General features: G+C 34.6%; 3 protein-coding genes across 3 annotated transcripts; 2 read left to right on the top strand and 1 right to left on the bottom strand.

The window, feature by feature from the left end:
• Window positions 1-11,539: 11,539 nt before the first annotated feature.
• On the top strand, window positions 11,540-15,881 carry LOC109007249 (sirohydrochlorin ferrochelatase, chloroplastic). The gene is made up of 6 exons (XM_018986847.2): window positions 11,540-11,671; window positions 11,785-12,011; window positions 12,220-12,281; window positions 14,571-14,681; window positions 14,813-14,905; window positions 15,225-15,881. The coding sequence occupies exons 1-6, from the start codon at window positions 11,631-11,633 to the stop codon at window positions 15,324-15,326; spliced, it is 636 nt and encodes a 211-aa protein (XP_018842392.1). The 5' UTR covers window positions 11,540-11,630; the 3' UTR covers window positions 15,327-15,881.
• Window positions 15,793-17,679, bottom strand: LOC109007247 (chaperone protein dnaJ C76, chloroplastic-like). The gene is made up of 6 exons (XM_018986845.2): window positions 17,488-17,679; window positions 17,119-17,299; window positions 16,835-17,027; window positions 16,633-16,739; window positions 16,357-16,558; window positions 15,793-16,236 (listed from the first exon to the last, which is right to left on the bottom strand). The coding sequence occupies exons 1-6, from the start codon at window positions 17,577-17,579 to the stop codon at window positions 16,115-16,117; spliced, it is 897 nt and encodes a 298-aa protein (XP_018842390.1). The 5' UTR covers window positions 17,580-17,679; the 3' UTR covers window positions 15,793-16,114.
• Window positions 17,680-18,094: 415 nt separating this feature from the next.
• On the top strand, window positions 18,095-21,463 carry LOC109007248. Its single transcript, XM_018986846.2, has 6 exons — window positions 18,095-18,288; window positions 18,395-18,514; window positions 19,241-19,330; window positions 19,440-19,666; window positions 20,287-20,334; window positions 20,996-21,463. Exons 1-6 carry the CDS (start codon window positions 18,195-18,197, stop codon window positions 21,185-21,187), a joined length of 771 nt encoding a protein of 256 aa, XP_018842391.1. The 5' UTR covers window positions 18,095-18,194; the 3' UTR covers window positions 21,188-21,463.
• The last annotated feature ends 2,043 nt before the right edge of the window (window positions 21,464-23,506 follow it).

Here is a 23,506-nt window from a genome sequence, read left to right as displayed (position 1 = left end):
TAACAAACTAGAATATTGCCAATACTATTAGGCATGTTATCGTGATTTAAGAGGGGATCGACAAGTCTAACGTCAAGCCCCTTAAAGATAGTTTTGACCGATTGAGAGAAAATACGGAATTTGAGAAAAATATACCTAAACGGTAAAAAGTCCCATAAATTAGTCTAATACTTTGTGAAAACAATTTTTTTTAGTTTAATTTATTGGGAACGCATGCATTGAATTGGCAAGATTCAAGAATATATAGTGGTGGGTCGATCAAATCCATTTCATGCGTTTTTCATTTTTTTTTTTTTTTTGAGAAATAGTATATATTTTAGGTGTCAATCTTTTTATATATGTTATAACCATGGAATTTTCTGGAAAAGATCTTATAAATCTTTTTTTTTTCACAGATTTTCAGGGTGATCGACAACGACGACTAAATAATGAAACATTTTAGGGAAAGTGAATATTTTTTTATATGTTTCTAATTTCGGATGTACGTTCTCCTTATTTTTCTTTAATTAGTTAGTACGTTTCATAGAGGAATCTTTCACGAATCTATTAAAGAATGCCACTTTTTCCCCCCCTCGGCTAGCTGTACGTATCGTATATCTGTGAATTGTGATTCTGATTTTCCAATGGGCTACGTACTGGTCGGGTAAAGGTGTTGCCGAAGGAGATTGGTCGTGTTTTCAAGCTTATTGACCCAAAAAAATGGAGAACAATTAAAATACTCAAACTTGTAAGTCTAGATAATTAAGTTCGTGATTGGATTTTTCAGAAGAGCAATATATTGGTGATGATGGGCGTGACGATATCACTTTGGAATTTTGGTTATATATCTCATTATAAGTACGAGTACAACTCTTAATGAGGTCATATTTTAGAAATAAAAACACACACATATATATATATATAAAATATTTATAATCGTAAACTATATAACCATCACATAATCATTTTGAAAAAATTGAATAAAATATAAAATCTACATAAATAAAATTAATTTCTTAATAACATATCAAATTTTTTTAAAAGTAATTACACGATATTTGTGTAAAATTACTCATATATATATATATTTATATATATACACACACGTATACAGCTTTAGCAAAGCTAGCTTCTAGAGAACGTAACATGCATAGATCATGTCCATTCGAGCAGACGTGTTACTTATCAAGCATATTACTTTATAAAGATCGATCGTATATAGCTTTTAACTCAAGGGCTAATTTGGAAAGTGAATTATTTTCAGACTATTCAATTATTATTTATTATTTATTTTTATTTAATATTTTACTATTATTTACAGAATATTCGAAATCACGTTCCTACACAAACACAACCTAGGTGATACACGTACGTGTTTAAACAGATGATCTTTCGAATCTTCCCACTTGTACACGTACGTGTTTGCACCTCAGCTTATCTAAGACCGTTTTACTTTGTTTTTTCTGAGCATAATGAACGGTGTCCCAAAATCTGAGGAAGCTACATGAATAAAAAGATTCGACGATAAGAGAATAAATAATTTTATCTTTTGCTTTTAAAAAAGAAAAATTATAGATTCTGTCGTATAAATATCATACAATTAATTTGAAAATAGTAAATAAATATAAAATTCACATAAAAAAATAATTTTTTAATAATAAATTTTATTTTTTTTAAAATAACTCTATGACACTCATACATTTCACGATTATATATATTATTATTTTTTTAAAAAAAAAGGAATAATATTCTACCATAAGCTCGTAGTGTTCTCCTAGCTGCTTGTGTCTGGCTATCAAAAGTTTGCATCGTAAACCAATTTGCAAAATGCAAACTGAAAGCTGTCAGTCGTCCGCGGTGGTTAAGAAGTAAGAACTGAAGAGCTAGTGCTAGTTATGAGTGTTTTAACAAAGTTTTGAAATTTATACAATAAGAGCAGTGCTAGCTCCCCGCCCAGCAATGATTGCTGGCCGGCTAGTAAAAATCTATTTTTTTTATTTTTATTTATTTTTGTTTATTTTTTATATATTTTTAACATATTTAAATATTTTTAAAAAATACATTAATATATTAAAAATCATTTTTTAATTATTAAATAAAAAAATAAAATATATAAACAATCAAAATTAAAAAAACAAACTCAAGTAACATACTATCATTTTTCTATACTATAATATTATTGTTACCCATGCAGTTACATTATATAAAAAATAATAAGATTACTATCTATTTATTATTATTTTTGTATTTAATTTTTTTTAATTTTTAATTTTATTTAATGGTTAAAAAATTGATTATTAATAAAATTATATATTTTTTTAATTTATTTTAATAATTAAAGATGCTAAAAAAGTATTTAAAAAAATGATAAAAAATAAATATAATATAAATAGTAAATATGTAGTAAAACTATATTATATATATATATATTTGTTTCGATGAATTTGTCCACTTTCCAGCGGTGGCGTGCCGAGCTTAATTTTCCACGTGTACCTCATCCACCGACCCCATAAATATCCTACTATTTAAAATAATAATAATAATAAATAAATAAATAAACTAAGATAAGGTGGCACGCGGCAAAGTGTAATATTGCCATGTGGATACTTCCTAGGCAAGAAATTTATTGTTTAGGTCCTTGATCGACTCGATGTTTGTACCAAAAATTTGGAAGAATCTAGACAAACTTGACCCATTAAAAAACAAAAAAAACACAACCACCACCGTTTGCTCCAACTACCCAAACTGCCTCAAACTACTACTATCCTAAGGTGGGTTTACGAAGTGTGTACACGTGTGGCTGCTAAGTGGGCTCCTAAATTTATCAGATTGATAATTAATTCTAAAATAATTTATTGGATAGATTAAATATTTACCTTTAATTAATGCATTCAGCTCAATTGAAAGAAACCAGGATGGGGTCAAAGACTGTAACCGTTGCATGTGCCGCAACCGACCTTTTGGGTCGGAGGTAGGGGAGCACATGTCCGTCCCTTGTTTTGCCACTCATGCATTGGATCAATGGACACCACGTTTGTACTGACGGTCACGGTGAGTAAAAGAAAGCTCTTGGTCAATTAAGATGTTAGATTAGATTATATTTCGTGTCGGTTTCCGCGTTCCTATAGTGTCCAGTCTTGGCCTGATCTTTCGATTATTTTATCTTGAAGACTTTTGGTTCATGCACAGTTACAAACTGAAGAATTGGTTTTAGTGCGTGTTACCTTCTGCTACTTCATTGGTCAATCAAATCGAGACAAATCAAGAAGAGCGGTGCTATTCTACCGTTTTAGAGTGTCGCTCCATCTTATTGTTAAGATTTTATTTTTATTTTATTTTTATCATTTTAAGTTTTGAGTGATGCTAGAGCCCCTGCTGAAGCCACCGTTGGTTCTAACATAGTGTTTTTCTATATATTTTTTTTATAATTATTTTTATATAGATGTTTTTAACAATTTTAAATATTTTAAAAAAATAAAAAAATTATAATATTATTAAAAAACACTTCCTTAATCATTAAGTAAAAAAAAATTATTAAAAAAAACTTCCTTAATCTTTTTTATTTTACTTCGTGATTAAGGAAATATTTTTTAATAATATTATAATATTATTTATTTATTTTTTAATATTTAAAATTATTAAAAATATCTATATAAAAATAATTATAAAAAAAATACATAAAAAAATACATAATAGAGCTAACGGTGACTCCCAGCGGGAGCCACCAGCGGTGGGTCTATCATTTTTCTTAAAGTTTTTAACCAAGAAACTACTCTCATCCCGTGATATACGCAAACCGACCAACCTTTATCTTACGTTTACTCTCATATGTTTTGGACGGTGTCTTCGGATCTTTAATCGTGAAACCCCCGCATTCAAAAAGTTCCTTTTGAAAGGAAAAAGGGGGCATTTCCAACTCCCTGTTAATGTTAATGTTGTTGTTGGCTTAACAATTTATAAAGAAAGAAATAACAAAAAAAAGGGTTGTCATTGTTCTTGTCGGGTGACTGAAATCAAACTCGAAGAAGGGGGAAAACAAAAGAAAATACATCGAAGGGAGCAGACTTCGGTCCTCAAGCAAGTAGGTTGGTTTGGATATAGAAATTATTTCATCTCGTTTCATCATATCATATCATTATAATTTTTTCAAATTATCACATAAAATATAATGAATAATTTAATTTTGTTAAATTTAAAAATAATAATAATATTAAAAAATAATATTCTAATAATATTTTATTAAACTTATCTAAAATCATCTTATCTCATTTCATCTCGTTATCCAAACGAACTAATTGAGAGGTTTGAATGCAGAGATGAGTTGAGATGGGTTGAGATGGTTTGTGAATAGTAGAATAAAAGTTGAATTATTTATTATATTTGGTGTGTGAATTTGTAAAAATTGTTTTGAGATTTGAAAAAATTGAATTATTTATTACATTTTATGTAGAAATTTAAAAAAATTATAATGATGAAATGAGATGAAATGAGTTTTGAAGGGCCTTGTTTGTTTTCCAAAAACATCTCATCTCATCTCATCTCACCTCATCATTACAACTTTCCCAAATCTCCACACAAAATAAAATAAACAATTCAACTTTTTCAAATCCCAAAATAACAATAATATTAAAAAATATATTCTAATAATATTTTATTAAACTTTTTAACTTTAATCTCAACTCATCTCATCTCGTCTCTGAAAACAAACGAGCCCTTACCTCTAAAGACGGGCCTAGCCTAGCTTAGCACAAAGACTCTCGACAAACCACTAAACTGGGATCTGTGTTTGGGATTTGGGCATAGCTCTGTAAAAAGCTCATCTTGGATCTCTGAATCGTATTTTTGCTTGGCCCACTCCACACCAACAACATAGGATTGAGCCTTGAGGCCACCGAGATCCAGCTTTTAAGTTGGCTTCGGTCCAACCAATCGGCAATTGCGAATTTCGACCTTCTGTACAAGTCGAGGTCATCCCTCCGTAGTCCGTATAGCCATGTGCTTAGCGCTGTTGCTGGGTCAAGAAAAAAGAATGTACACCAACCTTGATTCGGAAAAAAATTACAAAAAAACTATTTTACAATTTGACAGGAATTGATCTAATATATTAGATTAGTCTTTTTAATTTATGAAAAATGATTAACTTATAACGCTTTTATAAATTTTTGTAATTTCATAATAAATTGAAGATAATTTTGTAAGGTTTGATGGTAAAAATATGTATTTATATATATAAATGATATTTTTAATTTTAGAATATGTAGATCTTACATATTCTCTTTGAAAAAATGAATAATTTAGAATTTATATAAAAAAAATTAATTTTTTAATAATAAATTCACTTTTTATTAAATGAAATGCTTGAAACTTGCACATCCTAAACATATATATATAGATAGCATTACCCATTTATATAAAATGATAGTGATTATGAAAGGTGATCACTGAGCCTTTAATGCGTTTGTTGGAAAGGAGGATAGTAGGGGGAAATTAAAAGATGTTCAAGAAAAAGAATAACGGAATAATGTGCGAGACTTGCCAACATCTGCTGCATATTTACAGTGGTCGGCAAAATTTCGAATGTGATAATGATTGGGAGGGAGTAATACAATGTTTGCCTGTTAGCGACACACTTCATTACATTTTGTTCTACTATCATTGACTAGTTGAGACCTAGACAAAGGACTCTGCTACTCGTCCCGCTCTTAGATACCGTTAATTCATCCCGCTTTACGTGGAAATGAATATATTCATTTTAAAACAAAACAGACGTTAGCAATGGTAACGCATCATTTTAAAATTTCTCCTTTTAGGTTCCTCTGCACACCATCGCCCAGCGCCCATCGACCATCGCCCATCGACCCCGTGACCCCAGGTTCATCTCCGACGGAATCTCCGGACCACAGCTCCATCTCCGACCTCATATCCGAGCTCATCTCCGTCCTCTGCATCAACTTTTTTTTTCCCTCCCAGACCAACCATTTCGCCCGCCCAGCCCCACCATTTCGCCGTGTCCCCAGCCCCACCAGTTCGAGCCCCACCATCTCGACCATCTCTCTGACGGAATCTCCAAGGTAATTTTTTTCCCTGCCAATACATTAGTTTCTTTCCCCTGCACTAGATGCCGAATGTAAAGTATGTAAAAAAAATTTTTGGTTTGTTTTGTCTAGATTTTTTTTTTTTTTTTTTTTGCTTTTGAGCTATGTTGTTATGATTCTTGCTTATTGTACTAAGGGAGGGAATGTAAATTGAATGTTGGAGACATTTGTAAAAATAGGAATTGTAGTTAACATGCTTGTGAAAATGCTTGTGACGGGAAACAAGAGCCACAAATCCACTTATTTTGAGACAAGAAACATATATTGTACAGATATGGAATTTGGCAATTCTTAAACAAATCTACTTATAATTGTAGTAGTTATCATAGGGAACCAACATACTCAGAAAATGAGCGCCTATACCATATCCAATTATAAAGAAATTAAATGGAGAAATGGGCTTGGTTAATGCTAGCTCTTTTGTCTTATAAGGATGTTAAATGGAATCTTATTTAGTATGGAGGAGTGATCTAGAGTTTTATTTAAATGGAATCTTCCAGTGCACATCAACTTGTAAATTGCAGTCATGGAAGATTTTATGACATGTGTCACCATAAAGTCCCACACATAGGTTGATGTTATTGAAGTCCAAGGTCTTGCATATTTGGGATTATATCATATTTCTTGTGTGCTCAGCTTTAAGTTTATAGCATATATGGATTGAATTTTGGTAGTCATGGAAAACAAATATGGTAGGTTGCTTTGATTTGATCTTCCCTCTTTCTGAAGTTCATCGAATGCTCAAAATTAGCAGCATGGATTTGAAAGTTGGCTTCTCCTTTCTCCTTTCTTATTGCTGCATAATTAGGAAGAATCTAGGGAACTTTCGAAGAGGTTTGGCATAATTATTGTGGATGACCAACTCAAACAGAATTTTTTTTCTGAGACATTAAACCTCACCAATGTAGCCTTTCAAATACACAAACCTACCTATATGGTAATCCAAGGAAAATCCAAGTGTAGAATTGAATCCAATTGACTTCTTGAAGGACAAAAGCTGTTAAAGAAGTGTGGTAATCCTACAATGTCAGAAGCACGTAGTAGCACTAGTAATATCTCACGCTCAAAGAACTCTTGGCAAAATGAATACCCAATATGCTTTTGTGGTATTAAAGCATGTAGACGAACTGCGCATACGGAAGATAATGAAGGGCGTCGATTTTTCAGTTGCCAAAACTTTGAGGTATGTTATTTCAATCTTGTTTGCTAAGAAGTGTGGTAATCCTTGTTTGCTAATGTGTTGGTTGATTTTGCAGGCTGGACATTCTTGCAGATATTTTTATTGGTATGACCCGAAAATACCACCATATGGCGAGAATAGAATCAACCGTTTAAAGACCGAAATTCAAAAGATACAACTAGCAAAGGATGTCCAAACAACTCGACATCGACTAGAAATAGAGATTGAGAGGCGCAAGAGAAATGCTGAGAGAGTCATTATAGTTTTAGTAATTTCAATGTCATGGATCCTTTGTTTAGACATGTTTTTTGAAAAATTCTAAGATAATATATAATCTTTGAAGTTAATGTAATTTCATGTAATCTTGTAATCTTGTGTGGTTGTGTAGTACTAGGTAATCTAAATCCAATTATACTCATGATTACGATTATGATTACGATTATGATCTAAACACGTCAATACAAAAACAGGTTCAATAAAATCTCAATATTACAAAATAAAATCCTAAGATTAGAATATAAAATATTGAAGTCCCAATGGAAAGCGTCCGCAATAAAAAAGCACTGAAATCCTGATCGAAAGCCTCTGCAATCAATAAGCACTGAAGTCTTGATGGAAAGCCTCCGTAGTGTTGTCCTATAGGGGCATAAAAAAAAAATGTGAGCCATTGCAACGCAATTCATGAAACCCATTACCAAAATATTTTAGTTTTACATTACCTGTGAGTGATGAGCAGTTGAAGGAGTTAAAAAAAGTTCCGGCGCATGTGCCAAAACTTGGCTTTGTTGATCCTAGTATAATTTAAAAATAAAGTAAATAAAAAACAACAAAACATTCAAACCAAGTGAATCGTAAATTTAGTATACAACATTAATAAAAATGAACCTCAGCTTCGTTGCTGTGCAATCGCCTTTTCATACTGGATTTCTTAATACTCTTTTCGGCAGAGTGCACTTTTCTCTTAGACAGTAGTCTTCCCTTACTCCGAACTACCAATGGATTAAGAACTCAAGGGGTTGAAGCCTCCGTCGAAAGAGTTGTATCAACTGTGTTGCTAGTATCATGATCAGCGATACCAGGGTAATGTGTCTTCAACTGTTCTATCTGACTAACCATTTTAACACAACTGCCCTCAGTCTTTGAAGCATTGGAACACAGTTCATAGAAGCTGTTTTGGATCTTATCGTACCTTCGTGCATCGTCGATACCAGGGTAATGTGTCTTCAACTGTTCTATCTGATTAATCAATTTAACACAACTGTTCTTAGTCTTTGAAGCATTGGAACACAGTTCATAGAAGCTGTTTTGGATCCTATCGTACCTTCGTGCATCGTCGATGCTAGTAGTATTATAACTACTTTTCACGAAGGTATATTTTCGCTTAACATATTTCCTCCAACGATCCAAAATGTATTTTGATGGTATTGTATGTTGATCCATCTGAGTTAAGACACGGAGAGCGTGTCTGCATAGAATACCTCTAAACTCAAATAACTTACAACTGCATTTCACATTAAGAGGATCTCGATCAACTTCCACATTAAAGGTTACACATTTTAATAAGTCATTACCAACTTGAACCTCATCCACAACAACAAACGTATATCTACCATCCCCTAGACATTGGCTCTTGGGATATTTCATCGCTTTGTTCATAAACAAAGTCTTCTACTTGAAGATAAGTATGCCGTTCATCTTCTACGATCATATTATGCAAGATTATGCATGCCATCATAATCTCCTTTAGCGTTTGTCGATCATAAAATCGTGCAAGTCTACGTACAATTGCAAATCGAGCTTGAGGCACTCCAAAAGCCCGTTCTACATCTTTTCTTGCTAATTCTTGAGCTGCAGCAAAATGTTTTTTTTTTTATGGTCATGTGGAGCATGAATTGTTTTGACAAATGTCGACCATGAAGGATATATACCATCAGCAAGATAATATCCCATTGAGTAGTCATTTCCATTTAGTAGTTGACATTCGGAGCACGTCCTTCAACGAGCTCTCTAAAAATAGAAGAGTGTTTCAGGATATTAATATCATTATGAGAGCCTAGTAATCAAAAAAATGTATGTCATATCCAGAGGTTGCATGACGCTACGGCTTCTAAAATTATCGTTGGTTCATGAATGTGACCATAATACATTCATTTCCATGCACTTGGACAATTTTTCTATTTTCAATGCATGCAATCAATACTTCCTAATATCCCAATAAACCCACAACTTTCTCTAACTGCGAGCAATCTAGCAATATCGTTGTCGTTTGGTGATCTTAAGTATTCGTTGGAGAATATGCTAATGACAACCTTAACAAATTTCTTTAAACACTCGGTTGCTGTATTTTCTTCAATCCTTAAGTATTCGTCCACAAAATACTAGATACTCCATAAGCTAATATTCTCATCGCATCATTTATTTTTTAAAGGGAGGAATGCCCAAGTCTTCTAGCAGCATCTTTTATTTAGACGAAGTATGGATCGTATGCTTCGACTTCAGCTTGAATAAGCAAGAAAAGATGATGTTGCATTTGGAACCTCCTAAGGAATAGATTCGGAGGATATATGGGTGATTCAGCAAAATAATATTGGAAAAGACGTTGGTGGCCTTCAAGCGAATTTCTTCGAATAAATATATGGCGCATAATAGAATTATGAAGAGATGTCGAGCCTCTTTCATTACCCAAACGTTCTGCTTCCATAGCAAGAGCTAAATTTAATTCGAACTTCTCATCAGATGACGAAGAGTCAAATACCTCAAAAACAAGATCCATAAGAACTATAAAGAAAGAAAAACAAGAAGAATTTTATAAAGAAATGGAAATGAAGATATTGGTAAAACTTTATGAAGAAATTGTGTTATTTATAGTTGAAGTTTTGAGAAAATCAAAAGAATATTCTTAGTATATACTATAGAATATACTAAGAATATTCTTTCACAATTATCGAAAATGAATATTTACAGAATATTTCAAATAATATTTTAGGAATATTCTTTCACAATTATCGAAAATGAATATTTTGCGGAATATACTGAAAAATATCTTAAGAATATTTTTTTACAATTATCGAGAACGGATATTCTCATAATATACTTTGAAAATTATATAATATCTTATTTTTATTTTTTGAATTAATTTATATTTTGATTTAGCTTATAAATTTAGATTAATTTAAAATAAAATATAATTATATTATATTGTATATGAAGAGATATTGTAAATATCAAAAGATATAAGAACATTATTGATAGTTAGAGAAAATATTTGAAATAAAAAAAATTTAAAAATATAATATTTAAATGATATGAAGAAAAAATAGATAAATTGATATATAATATATTGTAAAAATATATAAAATAGAAAAAATAAATTTTGATGATATAGTTTAAAGTGCTGTTATAACTCCTTCCTGTATTGCCGATTGGAATATGCCCAAGTCCAAATTCTTATGTTTGGCAAGTGAGAGTACCTCAAGTACTCTCATTATTATTCTTTATTTTATTATTATTTTTATCTATTTTTTATTATTCATTAATTATTATTTATTATTTATTACTATTTAATATTTTTTTTATTTTTTTATTATTATTTATAAATATTCTTAACACTTTTCACTATCCAAACGTACCAGTACAGTGAGGAGGAGAAAGTAGGGGAATTGGATTTTTTGCCGGTAGTTAAGTAGGGGAAAGTAGGGGAATGGGGCTTATTTCTAGAATTTTTTACTTGTATATTTAGAGCACTCTCATTGGAATAGCTAAATTAAAGTATATTTTTGATGAATGTAAGATGAATTTAACTTTTAGCTATTCCATTTATATAAATCTCCACATTGGAATAGCTATTTTTTCATTATATGACAATAAAATAATATAAGATAAATTTAATTTTGACTATTCACATCAAATCTCCAAATTGAATTATCTATTTATTCATTATATAGTAATGAGTAATTAATAATTTTTTAATTTTTTAATTTTTTTAATTATGAATTTATTTTATTTTATCATATTTTACTATTCATAATATTATATATTAATTTGTAATTGTATTATAATTATATTTTTTTAATTGTCATTTAAAATGGAGAGATAAATAATTAATATTAAAAGAAGAGAGAAAGAAATAATATAAAAAGGATTTGATGAATGAATAGTGTATTCTAAATTTAGAAATTAATTTGGATATTACTGTAGCAATTTATTGACCTAATAGTTAAATTATCATTAGATTTAACTTTTAGCTAATCCAATGTGAATGCTCTTAGAGCTCGCATAAACCATTTCTCATTTTCGCTGCCCATCACAACAGACTCGAGCCAAGCAGAGGGACCAAAAAAGCACAAAATCTGCTAGTAGGTTTTGAGATTTCTCCCATGGAGTCCTTGCCCATCCATCCTCATTTTATAGTTACGAGGTATTGAGAAACTTGCTTTTATTAATATTTGTTGTAAAATTTCTATTCCCATTCTTTCCTTCCTGCTAATCTCTCTGTTGAAAGTTACGAACTTATCTTTCGTCTTGATGCAGTCATAGGCCCTCATTAAGCGAAACAACTAGAACGCACCTATCCTGGAGACCACCCAAGTTCCTAGAATATACAAGGGGCCCCGCGAAAATCAAATACTTGTCGAGAAGGATGTGTTTGAGCAATACAAATGGTGGGATTAAACGAAAGCCACACGAGGTTGGTGAGAGAGACGGCGTGATCATTGTTGACCATGGTTCACGGCGCCAGGAATCGAATCTCATGCTAAGTAAGTTCTAAACTTAGTTCCTCCTGTCTACAAGTCTTGATTTTTGCCCATCACTGTCATAGTTTTGGTACTTGCTTTTTCAAGTTTATAATTGGGAACAAGTCTAATTGTTGACTTAACTTATTGATCTAGAGAACAGTGAATCTGGGTTTGGCTTTTAGTTTTTTGGTATTGAGCTCATTATTTACTCTTATATATGTATTTTCAGATGAGTTCGTGACCATGTTCAGAGACAAAACTGGTTACCCAATTGTAGAGCCAGCTCATATGGTATTATCTATTTATTTATTCGCTCTCTCTCTCTCTCTCTCTCTCTTTTGTGGAGAAGGAAATGAATTTAAGACATCGGGTGTTGTTTTCTTTTAGGAAGAAATACAAATTTTATTAAAAGGGAGAAGTTGCAGAGGCAGGCTGTTTTATTTCATTAGCCTTTCACGTGTGGTTTATGAAGCTTATATGAAAGTTTAGTCGTTTATTGTGTTGTTTTGACACGGTTAGATTTCTTCTTTTTTTTTTTTGATAAGTGAAAATATTATATATATAAATCAATAGGAGTAACAAAGTACACTGAACGTATACAAGAAAACACCTAGCTTATACAAGAGAGCCCCTAATGACCCAAATCTCCCATGAAACCTATCCAAAATACACCAAGCCCGAATTGGACACACCTCCCCAACCCCAACCCCAACCCCTTGTTTCCAAAAAACTAATTCTTTATCCGAACATCCCACAACGAGATCGTCTTCACAATGCCCTCCCTTTATTCTTCCCTCGACTTGATCTACCTCCCTTAGCATCATAGTTGATTGAACATAGAAGACGCTTTAACTCCCTGCAAATTTCAAAGTTATAGGTTCATTTGGTGCTACTCGATGCATAACTTTTTATGAGTTTTATGAAGTTGCATTAATTTTTTGCGGGCCTTTCTTACTTCGAGACTATCCTTCAGTATTTCGTGTTTTTGTTAGTGCATTTTTCAATAATCCCTCACTCCAATTACCACAGCGTTCTACTGCTTGAATTTATCAATTCAAGCGATATACTTATGTAACACCCCAATAGAAGGCCTAAACCACATGACCTATACTTCAAAATGACTAATCAATGATGCAATTTGAGCCTCATTGGAATATTATAAAGAGCAAGAATTTCTCATTCCCAATCAATGCGTGATTTCATACACCACCTACCCGTACCCTTATCATATGGGGTATCACAATCTACCCTCCTAACGTCCTCGTTGGGCCAGTTCGTCGTGGGTGGCATGGTTTAAGTCCTACATTTCTGGTTGTGATAGACTCTGATACCATTTGTAACGCCTCAATAGAAGGCCCAAACCACATGATCTCTACTCCAAAATGACTAGTCAATGATATAATTGGAGCCCTATTGGAATCTTATAAAGAACAAGAATTTCGTCTTCCCAAGCAATGTGAGATCTCATACGCCGCCTACTCTTATGCTTATCATATGGGATATCACAACTCATTTATCAAATTTTATGTTGGTACAATATAGAAGGCTTTAACTTTTTTGGTGCATTTAGTGCACATCTATTTCCATGGAAAAGGAAATGGTAGCCCTTTACCTTCCTTTTTTTAGTGCCTCTATAATCAAATGGGAATTATGAGGAGTTTGCTCATAAATCCATTGTTCTTTATACCTTTTTTTTTTAATAAGTATCTTTATACCTGTTTCAATCAGGCAGCATTATTTCCATATTCAATGTGCAGGTTGCTTAAAAATGCCATGCAACCTTGGCGGGAACTTATGTTGTCTGCAATACAGTTAAAGGATCATATAGCAGCACAAACTAGTATTTTCGTATCTCTTTTGACAATGTAATGCTTTAAGAGTCCATTTCTTGTTATAGAACATAAGATTCTGTGCACATCCCTTGTTTGCTGATAGTGGTAATTTTGCAAAGGTGGCTATTATCATTGCAGTGAAGCTCACTGCTAGATGAATTGCATTACGACCAGCTTAAAAGAAGTCATCCTGTACTATTTGGAGATTTACAGAACTTTTCTTTTGGGTTTCTAACATGAGATTTCTGGGAGATTTCTAGGCTCTCTCATCGTCTCTTTCCAAATATGGAGCAACTGTTTCTCTTATGTTCATTCTTGTTTCTACTTGATAAAGATTGAGGAAAACAGAAATATTTCAGTTTCAGCTATGCTTCTGTGCCCAAAGATTTGCCCATTATGAGTTCAATTTGGGTTTGCCAGAACTTTCATTGATTGCCCTTAGGTCTTTGTGAGCTCGACATACAGATTGTTTAGTGTATGCTTGTGATGTAAATGGATTCTAAGTGAACCGTTTTGCTTTATTTTGAAAACCATAATAAAACTTCATATTAGTTTCCCTTTTATTGTCTCTAAGCTGGTTGATGAGAGCTGTATTCGTTATTGTTGTTAGGTTTTGGTGTATGTAGCAACATTTCTTGGTACTCTGACTTTTGAGGCAAACACAGTGCTTTCTTGCTTTGCGTGGTTCTTTTTTTTTCAGTCTTCAAACCTGGTTCCTCATTTGTTCAGCTATTTCCAATATGACTAGGAGTTGGCAGAACCATCTATAAGGGATGCCTTTGGTTCTTGTGTTCAACAAGGTGCAAATCGAGTGATTGTAAGCCCATTTTTTCTCTTCCCTGGACGACATTGGCACCAGGTACTTCAGCTTACCTCGTGGATAACTTGATTGTGGATTTCATTTAGGATTGATTTCTAGAATGTTCAATATCATACAAGATAGATTAAGGAGCCCTGATTAATTGCCTTCTGCTTTGTGTAATTTTGCAGGATATTCCTTCCTTGACTGCTGAAGCTGCCAAAGAACACCCCAGTGTGTCATATATTATAACTGCACCTCTTGGTCTTCATGATCTTCTTGTGGTATTAACTCTCCTCCTGCACCTTGGGTGATGTCAGAAAAAAAAATCTCTTAAGCTCTGCCAAATGTTCAAACTTCAAACCGGCTCAACTTTATGATTGGGCCATGTGCTCTAGTTTTATAGCTGTTGATGGTCTTTTTAGATCGGTCACACAGAAAGTATATTATGCAAATGTTCATCGACTTTTCCCCCCCTTTGATGAGAACTAGCACCCTTGTGTGGGCACTCTAGAGGAATTTCTGCTTGTACTGTTCTTGCTGGTTATGTTTATGTATGGGCAGCAAATATTTCATTCTAAATTTAAGAGTTTGTGATTGCAGGATGTCGTGGATGACAGGATTCAACACTGTTTAAGCCATGTAGCAGGAGATGCAGACGAGTGTGCTGTTTGTGCTGGTACAAGCAAATGCAGGCTCTATTAAATGTATAAATTACAAAACCGTATTGTACGGGGCTCTCTTGGTGGGGGGCCATTTCAGCATGAAATATGATAGAAGCATCTGGTAATTACATACACGGAGGAGTCAAGCAATTGTGTTGTGGCTGTGATTAGGAGGTGTGCTATTATCTGGAGGAAATCAGGTGAAATGGAAGCTCTTGTCAAGCCTCATATGGAGGGATGTTTCTGTTGAATGTTGTTAAAGTGAGAGTTAGGATGTTGCTACCAGTCTTTGCCGATCTGAAGTTCTTCAAAATAAATGTCATCTGATTGCTTCGTAACACGAGTTTGCTATGTTGCTGTGAGACTGACTGGAGAAAAATGCTCTAATGGAGTTGCAGCGACTGCGAATTTCTTGATGTGGTTGATGCAATAGTGAAATAACATTGAATGCGTTTGATTCGTTATTGTACCTGATACTTTCATCATGTTATTAAGGCTTGGTCTTCTAGTCATTATTAAGTAGCAATGGCACAGCCATGGTACTTGTTATTGAAGATTTGTCATTGGAATAAAATCAGAGTTCTATTTTCACATATACGAAGTTGTAATGAGCCACTTCTTCATATACTTGGTTATGTTTTCATATATACATGATCTGTAACCAGCGCACCTCTTCCTCTTTTCTTCTGGCGCATCTGACGTGAATTAAGTCGGTACACATTATCGAAGAGTTGTCTGTAAATGCCACCTCTATGCTTCTCCAGGATAATATCTAATCAAATGACGTTTTGCTTTGCATTGCATGGTTTACTCTCTGTTCAACATGTCTTATCCAAGAATTTCGTTCACCCAATTCCAAAGTCTTGAAATTCTCTCCATCTTTATTTTCATGCTGGCGTTTGCTCGGGCCTCAGCTTGAGCGGGCGTTTCTTCATCAACAGTCGCCCGTGCTGAAATTAGAGCTCAATTACTTGAGAACACAGTACAATGCTGCATGTTATAAGCATCTGTACCCTGTTGCATGAGTTACAGTGTATCTAATAAGATCGTATTGAGATTAGAGTTCTTACCATTTCTTGGAGTGCCAGCCTGCTGTTTCAGCTGCTTGCTTAAGGAGTTGGCTGCCATGAAAACATTTGCAGGTCTTTCCCAACCTCCTCCAAATACCCCATACCCTTCTTTCGGCTGAGGCTGAATCAGGAACTCCAATACTGCCAATTCTTCTCTATCTACCCAATGGATGCAGTTGACAGGGCATGAATCAACAGATACCTGCAAGTTTTGGAGTCATCCCCAGGTGCAGAACCTTTATAGCAGGATTCAGACCATGATATGACTTGATTTACCTCTATATTTTGGTCATCATCGCCATATTGTACTTTGACTCTGGCACACCCAAGAGCTTCATCCATTTCGAATGTGTTACTTGCATGGTGTGTGCATTCTCTGCACCCTGCCAACAGTTCAATTGCACGTTTAGAGAAAAAAAGGTCCATGATTGGACAATAATGACAGACAAAATATCCGAATTTTGAGTAGGGAAATTACCTATGCAAGCATTTTCATCGACAAATAGAGCGTGGGGTCTCAAGGGTCCTTTCCATGAACTATAACTTAAGCCAGAGTAGTTTGTTTCATATCTTACTCTCTGGTGACCAACAGAAGCATCGTAATCCCTCCTCAGATCATCTCTCATTAGCACCTTATAGGCTTCATTGAGCAGTAGAGTATGCTCGTGACCCTAAACAAAGATAGAACACCCTTCAAATTAGCAGTCAGAAAGAATATATCAATTAAGTAGCCTTGCATGAAACCAATTGAAAGGTTATGACCTTTTGGCCTACAATATCTGGGTGATACTTCTTTTGCAACTTTCTGTAAGCTTCTTTGATTTCCTGGGCGTTTGAATCAACAGAAACTCCAAGCAGTTCATAGTAGTTCTTCCCCGCTCTTGCTCTTTCCTCTGCTCTTCTGTTATAGCAACATCTGGTTACAGAGCATCTCTGCCTCCATCTTTGAAAACCATAGGACAGGACAGGACAGGACAGGAGAAGCATTAGTGCAATCACATACAGAAAACCAAGATCCATACAGCTGAGGTATTACTTCTAAGAGAGAGATGGTACCCAATTTAAAATCAAACAGCTCTTTGCCAAATTCAGGCTCAAAATTCCAAGCTTTTACTAAGAGTGTTAGATTACCTCGACATGGGCTTGTTTGTATCAAAACGGCCATGCACTTGGGGAGCTATTGGCAGCGAGATTTGGCAAATTGAGACAACAGAGAGCGGCATACTTCTTTACTGATCTTTTGTGTCCTGTCAGTTGCCAAACGTGTAGTCCTCGGAAGCTTTTTTCAAGGAGCCCTTGCGAAGAATGAACCTCTTCCTGGATATTTCCATTTCATCTTTGAAAAGCAAGATATTTTCTAGACGCCTTTTTCCACTTTAAGGTCCAGTAACCAATTACATCTTCCCATGTCAGCAGAAGACAAAGCGTCCGGGACCCACTTTCAGATTTTTTTTTTTATGTACACTTTCGTTTATGTCGCTATAACAACTAGAGTATCGCCTACTCTTTCTTTCCCCCTTTTTTCAGAAGCAGCTAGAGTACCGCCTTAATAGGCATTTACACATTATCGTTGTCCCAAAACTTTGTAACGTCGATGGCATCCCCCTAACGACCTTAAAATCTCCGTGACAATATCCACGAGAAATCACGCGACTACATGGAAAGCAAAACGACGACGCTTACACCGTTTTCCTTTCAAAATGAACGTCATAGGTGTCTCAAAAACATCGTAAAAACATACGCTGTCTCATAGGGAGTAGATTCGCTTCGTTGGTCCGGGAGATCCGTTCGGGTCTTAGAAGGAAAAGTTTTTCAGAACCTGAAATGGTACTGTGAAAATGGCGCACGCAGCCAAGTTTCTCCGTCCAATTAGACAATCTCTCACTCTTATGACCTCGTCTTGTCCACCAATCTCTCAGTGGAGAAAACTCTGTGAGTCACTCTTTCTCTCTCTGTATTTCACTGGCAAAATTTGTCTCTCCAAACCATCATTGACCGCTTTTCTTGATTTTCTTTGCATTCCATTACTTTCGCGTAGACTATGCCAGGTTTGAACCTTTAAAGACGTTGATAAAGGGCCTTGAACCTGTTCTACGCAACCGTGCCTCAGCATTTCAGCATAAATTAATTACACAGAGAAGATATTTTTGGTTTTCAGGTGATTCGATCTAATTCTAATATATAGTCTAAATCAGGTTTTTGCATCACTTTAATACAATCTCAGTGTTACAGCGTGAACGTCAGGAGTTTGTTGCTTATAGGGTTATATCTATTTTTTCACTTTTATTTAAGCTTAGAAATTGCTATATAAATGCAAAATCCGGTGGTATAATCTTGGGTTCAATTGTGAAGGTTGCATTAATTTCTCACGTTTTGTATCTTTTTAAATCCAAACTTGAAAGTGGCGTGTCGCCGTGTCCCCAATCCAAGTTTCACATTTTGAACTTAATATGTTTAGATTTTAGAATCTGTTTATGTAAGTGGCGTGAATGATATCGTTTCTATATTGTGTAGCTTTCATTTTTTGGGGTGTTCTGATGATGTTCGTGCTGGCACCGTGATGATAGAACTCATATCTTAGGCAAGAATATCCTGTTTCAATCTAGTGGGCTAAGCATCACTATTTGGGAAGGGAGTGCCTTTTACCTCAAACGATTTACATCATGAGATGGGTCACGTGGTGTAATTTTATTTTTTACTTTTATTCCGAGTTTAATAGCAGTTACCCAACTTCTACTTTTCTTATTGACTTTTTTCTTTTTCTGGTGAATGGACCGAGGTCCTCACTAATGCAGTAAACAGTATATGCCTCATTATGTTATTTTTTTTTATATATGTAACCTGTTCTATCAGTAATAGGGTTGTTGCGATGACATTCTTGTAGGATGTAAACCAAGTGTTGGAAGCCTATTTGGTGCATCAGTTGTGCTAGGGTCAAAAATCTGTTGGCCTCATGTTGCTTATGCTATGGATGGTGAGCAGAACACCTCGGCTAGTATTATGGGTTTCAAGTATTAATACTCATTTCTTGTTGTATCATAGTTAACTTTCATGCTTTGAATTTCATATTTTCATTAATATAGGTCTTGATATCTTGATGGATGATCACCGCTTGCTGGATACTTCAGATGAGGAAGAAGATCCGCTGGCCTTCTGGATGTTTGCCCGGAAATTCTGGCTACCTGTTTTTTTCTTTCTTTTTGTGTTGACAAACTTGGATCACCCTATTGCATTAATTGCAATTAAAATCATTTTATTACTCCTCAGCACAAAGCCCAGTCCTCTTTCAGTCTACGTTTCTGTTGATCAGGTAAGGATGCATTCCATTTTCACCTTGTTTTATTTATGCATTAAGAGAGAGTCTAATAAGGAACTTTCTAAACTCTAATCGATTATGGAATGCACAAAGGGGTTTATTGGGTGGCAACCCATCCCTTGGTGTTTGCTTGGTGAGTTGAAGAACTAGGGGAATTTTTGAAAGAAGAACATCTATTGAATTGTGTTGAACATAATGTGAAAACTTAACTTTCAATTAGTATGTGGTTATCTAATAGGATATATATTTTCATTGTTGTTGATAAATTCTTATGCATAATCCTTGCTATTATGAGTATTATCATCATCACCAGTACTATTATGACAATTTAGTGGTTGATATAGTAATACATACTCAGGAGTAGACTGATGGTCTATTAAATTTGGGCAGCTGCTTTGAATTTAACTGAGAATTAAGGCTTTGCTGGGTGAGGGAGCTACAGATTACAATATGGTCCTATTTGAGCTATGAGGTTCAAATCTCAGGAGTGGACTCTTTGTTCATGTGGGCCTATATGCATATAAAACAAAGATAAAAATTGCTGTTAAAAAGAGACACAATTATGCACAACCATTCCTTGACGACCTTTTGACTTCAAACTTTACGTGCTGCAGTTATGTCATCAATCTATGCGCCAAACACCTCACTTTTACAAAGCAAAGGTGTGTGCCTATCTGCCTTCATATATATATATATATATATATAAATACATATATTTTCTTATACCTGTTGCAATGCAAATCTCAAAAATGTCTACTCCAGTTTTTATGGTATCCAAAAATGCTATATATATGTTCAGTATACAACTCCTAGTTTCAGTTTTTTTGGACACGTGGGATGTTTTACTTGGGGTTTCAAGTACTTTTCTCATTGAGGCAAGTTGGTTCCACCAATAGATATTAAAAATGTCCATCAAGACCACCGATTTGTAAGCCCATGTAGTGATAGCATATTGTCTTGTGGCCATAGAGATTACCACGTGATACGTACAAGGAAAGAAAGGAAAAGAGAACAGAAAAGAGACCAGTTCATTATTTGTTTCCCAATTTTGTATTTTGCATGCTTATCATGCAGCAGTTTCTCACAGCCACTTGTGTATTCATTTCTGAATTTGGATACCTATATACCTCAGCCGAGACAATTTGCACAATATCTGATCATGTGCCAGTTTAGAATTGATAGTTGAGGAGAGGAGGATTGGTTGTGGGGAGGGGTGCGTTGTTCAACTTGAAGCCTTCTCCAAGGTTCCAAGGTGTTTTGAATTATTCATTAATTTAGGTTGCATTTACCCACTTGTAACCACTAGTATCTTTTGCTTTGCAGTCATTGTATGCAAAAAAAGTTGAAGTCCAAGACTACAAGTTCCTCTGCATTGCTAGAGTTGAACTGAAAGAAGAAAAGTTCACTTTGGTTGGAATTCTAGGTGGTTGGTGGACTTTGCCGAGACTATTTTCTCTGGAGGCTTTTTCCGTGGTTAGGAATGGAGCTTTTAACCATTATTGGAAAAACAACTGAAGAGGCTAATCAACTGTAGTTAACTTTAGCTGCTTCTCGACTGAAATGCTAATGCTTGCATAGTCCCATCCAATGAAGGCCGGCAGGTATCTTCTAGGCAACTTTTGATGAAAGAAACAAAACTGCGATCGCTCTATACATGAATGGAAACATTCATTTAGGTCCTTCGTTTTTAAAATTTTAATATGAGTAAGGTCCTTGGCTTTGGATCAACGATATCCTTTGCACCTTTTATGAACGACTGTTTGTGGATCATCATCATCATTATAATTGTTATTCTTTTGTTTTGTTCTTTCATCCTTTGCAGTAGGCATTTATTACTTCCCGATTCATTACAAAAAAGAACCAAAAGTTTGAATTCCACAATGATAAGTCAGTTCTTCTTCTTCGGGCGAGCTCTCTTCAGGCTATTTGGCAGAGAAACGTACCATAAATGAAATAAAGTCGCTCTATACATACTCTTCTAAAACTCATTTATGCAGCATGGGTCATTGGCAGTTTAATCCAGTACCATATGAACTCTCTTCTGATTTTGTTTTTGAGCATCTAAGATTTTTCTTTATTCCTGATAGAACCAATTTGAGTGCCTTCGTTACCTTCTAGTAAATACAGTCATTAGCTTGAAACACACTGTCGATTTCAAGGAACTTACGGCTTGAACAAATGAAACCCATAATTCCTCCATCTTCTGAAAAACCTCATTCGGCAGGTGAGAATCTACATCGGCTTTGTTGGGAAAATCAGAGACAGGGCCACAGAGCATGCCTCCCCATTGAGGGAAGTTGATGAGGGTGATTGGGAGGGTACATATGATCATCATAACACCCATGAGGGAGATCGATGCTTGTTTGCTTCGAGAATCTAGATTCTGAAAACAACAACTCAGTCACGACTGCCCCCACAGTCCCTCCACTCCCCGTTGAAACTACTCCCAATGACTTGCAAAACCCACATGGATCTATCATCTTACCAAACTCTAGTGTGTAATAATACTAGCAGTGTTGAAGCTGAAAGTAATTTTTACAGACAAAGACACAGACGCTTGAAATAATTAATACAAAAACGTCAAAGCTCCTCAATCGTACCAAACGCACGTAAACAAACAGAAATGATTTGTCATCGTTTAACGCATCACATTTAGCCACCTAATTTATACACTGACGATGCTACATTTCAGAATCCAAGCATTTTTCTTTAATTGTCGTTGGAACATAACAATTATGGAACCCCACAGAGACTCGACTCTTCCGAGTGACACGCACAGCAACCCAGCCAATGTCTGCACCACCCACAACCCCCAATGCCTACCTCTCATTCCAAATCTCTTTCCCATCTTATCAAGAGCACCCCCTTCTAACTATAACGTGGGTCCACCACTGCTAGCTGGGCAAATGATGCTTAAAATGTTGTCGTGCGTTAATATTCTTAGAGAGTATTCACGATACAGAGTACTAATTTCATGTAAAAATCAATCTAGTACATTTTTGGTGAAGACCTTTCATCCAAGAAACTCAGCCAAATATGAATCAAGTCTGCTTCTTGCATTATTTGGAAAATTGTGAAATGGCTGCATTAATTAAATCTGATGATTAAACCATCAAGGGGCATAAAAATGTTGGACGATGTTTCTATTTAAGTTTCTTGAGAATTCCACCCTGAAGACTAATTGAAAAAGTTTAGTTTAATTCGCTGGTTGAATCTCCCTACTGATAAAATGAAACTTAATATCGATGGGGCCTAAAAGGGCAATCCTGGGCTTGCTGGCTGTGGTGGTATTATTCGAGATTACTATGGGTAGTTTATATATATGGATTCTCCATTTATTTGGGGGTTGGCACAAATATTTTTATAGAAATTTTTGCAGTTAAAACTGGTCTTTCTTTGTGTTACTAGCTTGGTTTTTATGATGTCATTATTGAGTCTAATTGGTACAGAAATAGAAAAAAACCCCTAAAGGTATGTGAATATTTGGGAGGATATACTTGACTTTAACAAGTTTATAAGTTTTCATATGCAGCATAACAAAGAAAGTAATGGTGTGGTAGACAGATTAGTTAATCTTGGAGCTTTAGGTATTATTTTGTCTTTCTCTTCTATTTTACAATTACCTAAAAATTTGTATGGAATATTTGTTATTGATAAATCTGGTTTATCAAATTTTAGATGGAAATAGTTTCTTTTGGACATTTACTTTATTTTTGTTATTGATACTTTGGAACAATTAATGCAAGGAGTTTTTTTTCCCTCCCTTAGAATGAGAGGTTTTTACTAGAGTTTTGATTTTGGGATTTATGTAACCCCCAAAGCTCTTACACCGAT

Source organism: Juglans regia, chromosome 1 (genome assembly GCF_001411555.2).
Source record: "Juglans regia cultivar Chandler chromosome 1, Walnut 2.0, whole genome shotgun sequence".
NCBI classification, from domain to species: Eukaryota; Viridiplantae; Streptophyta; class Magnoliopsida; order Fagales; family Juglandaceae; genus Juglans; species Juglans regia.
The sequence above is the reverse complement of the archived record's forward strand: the minus strand, read 5'-3'. Positions and strand labels throughout refer to the sequence as shown.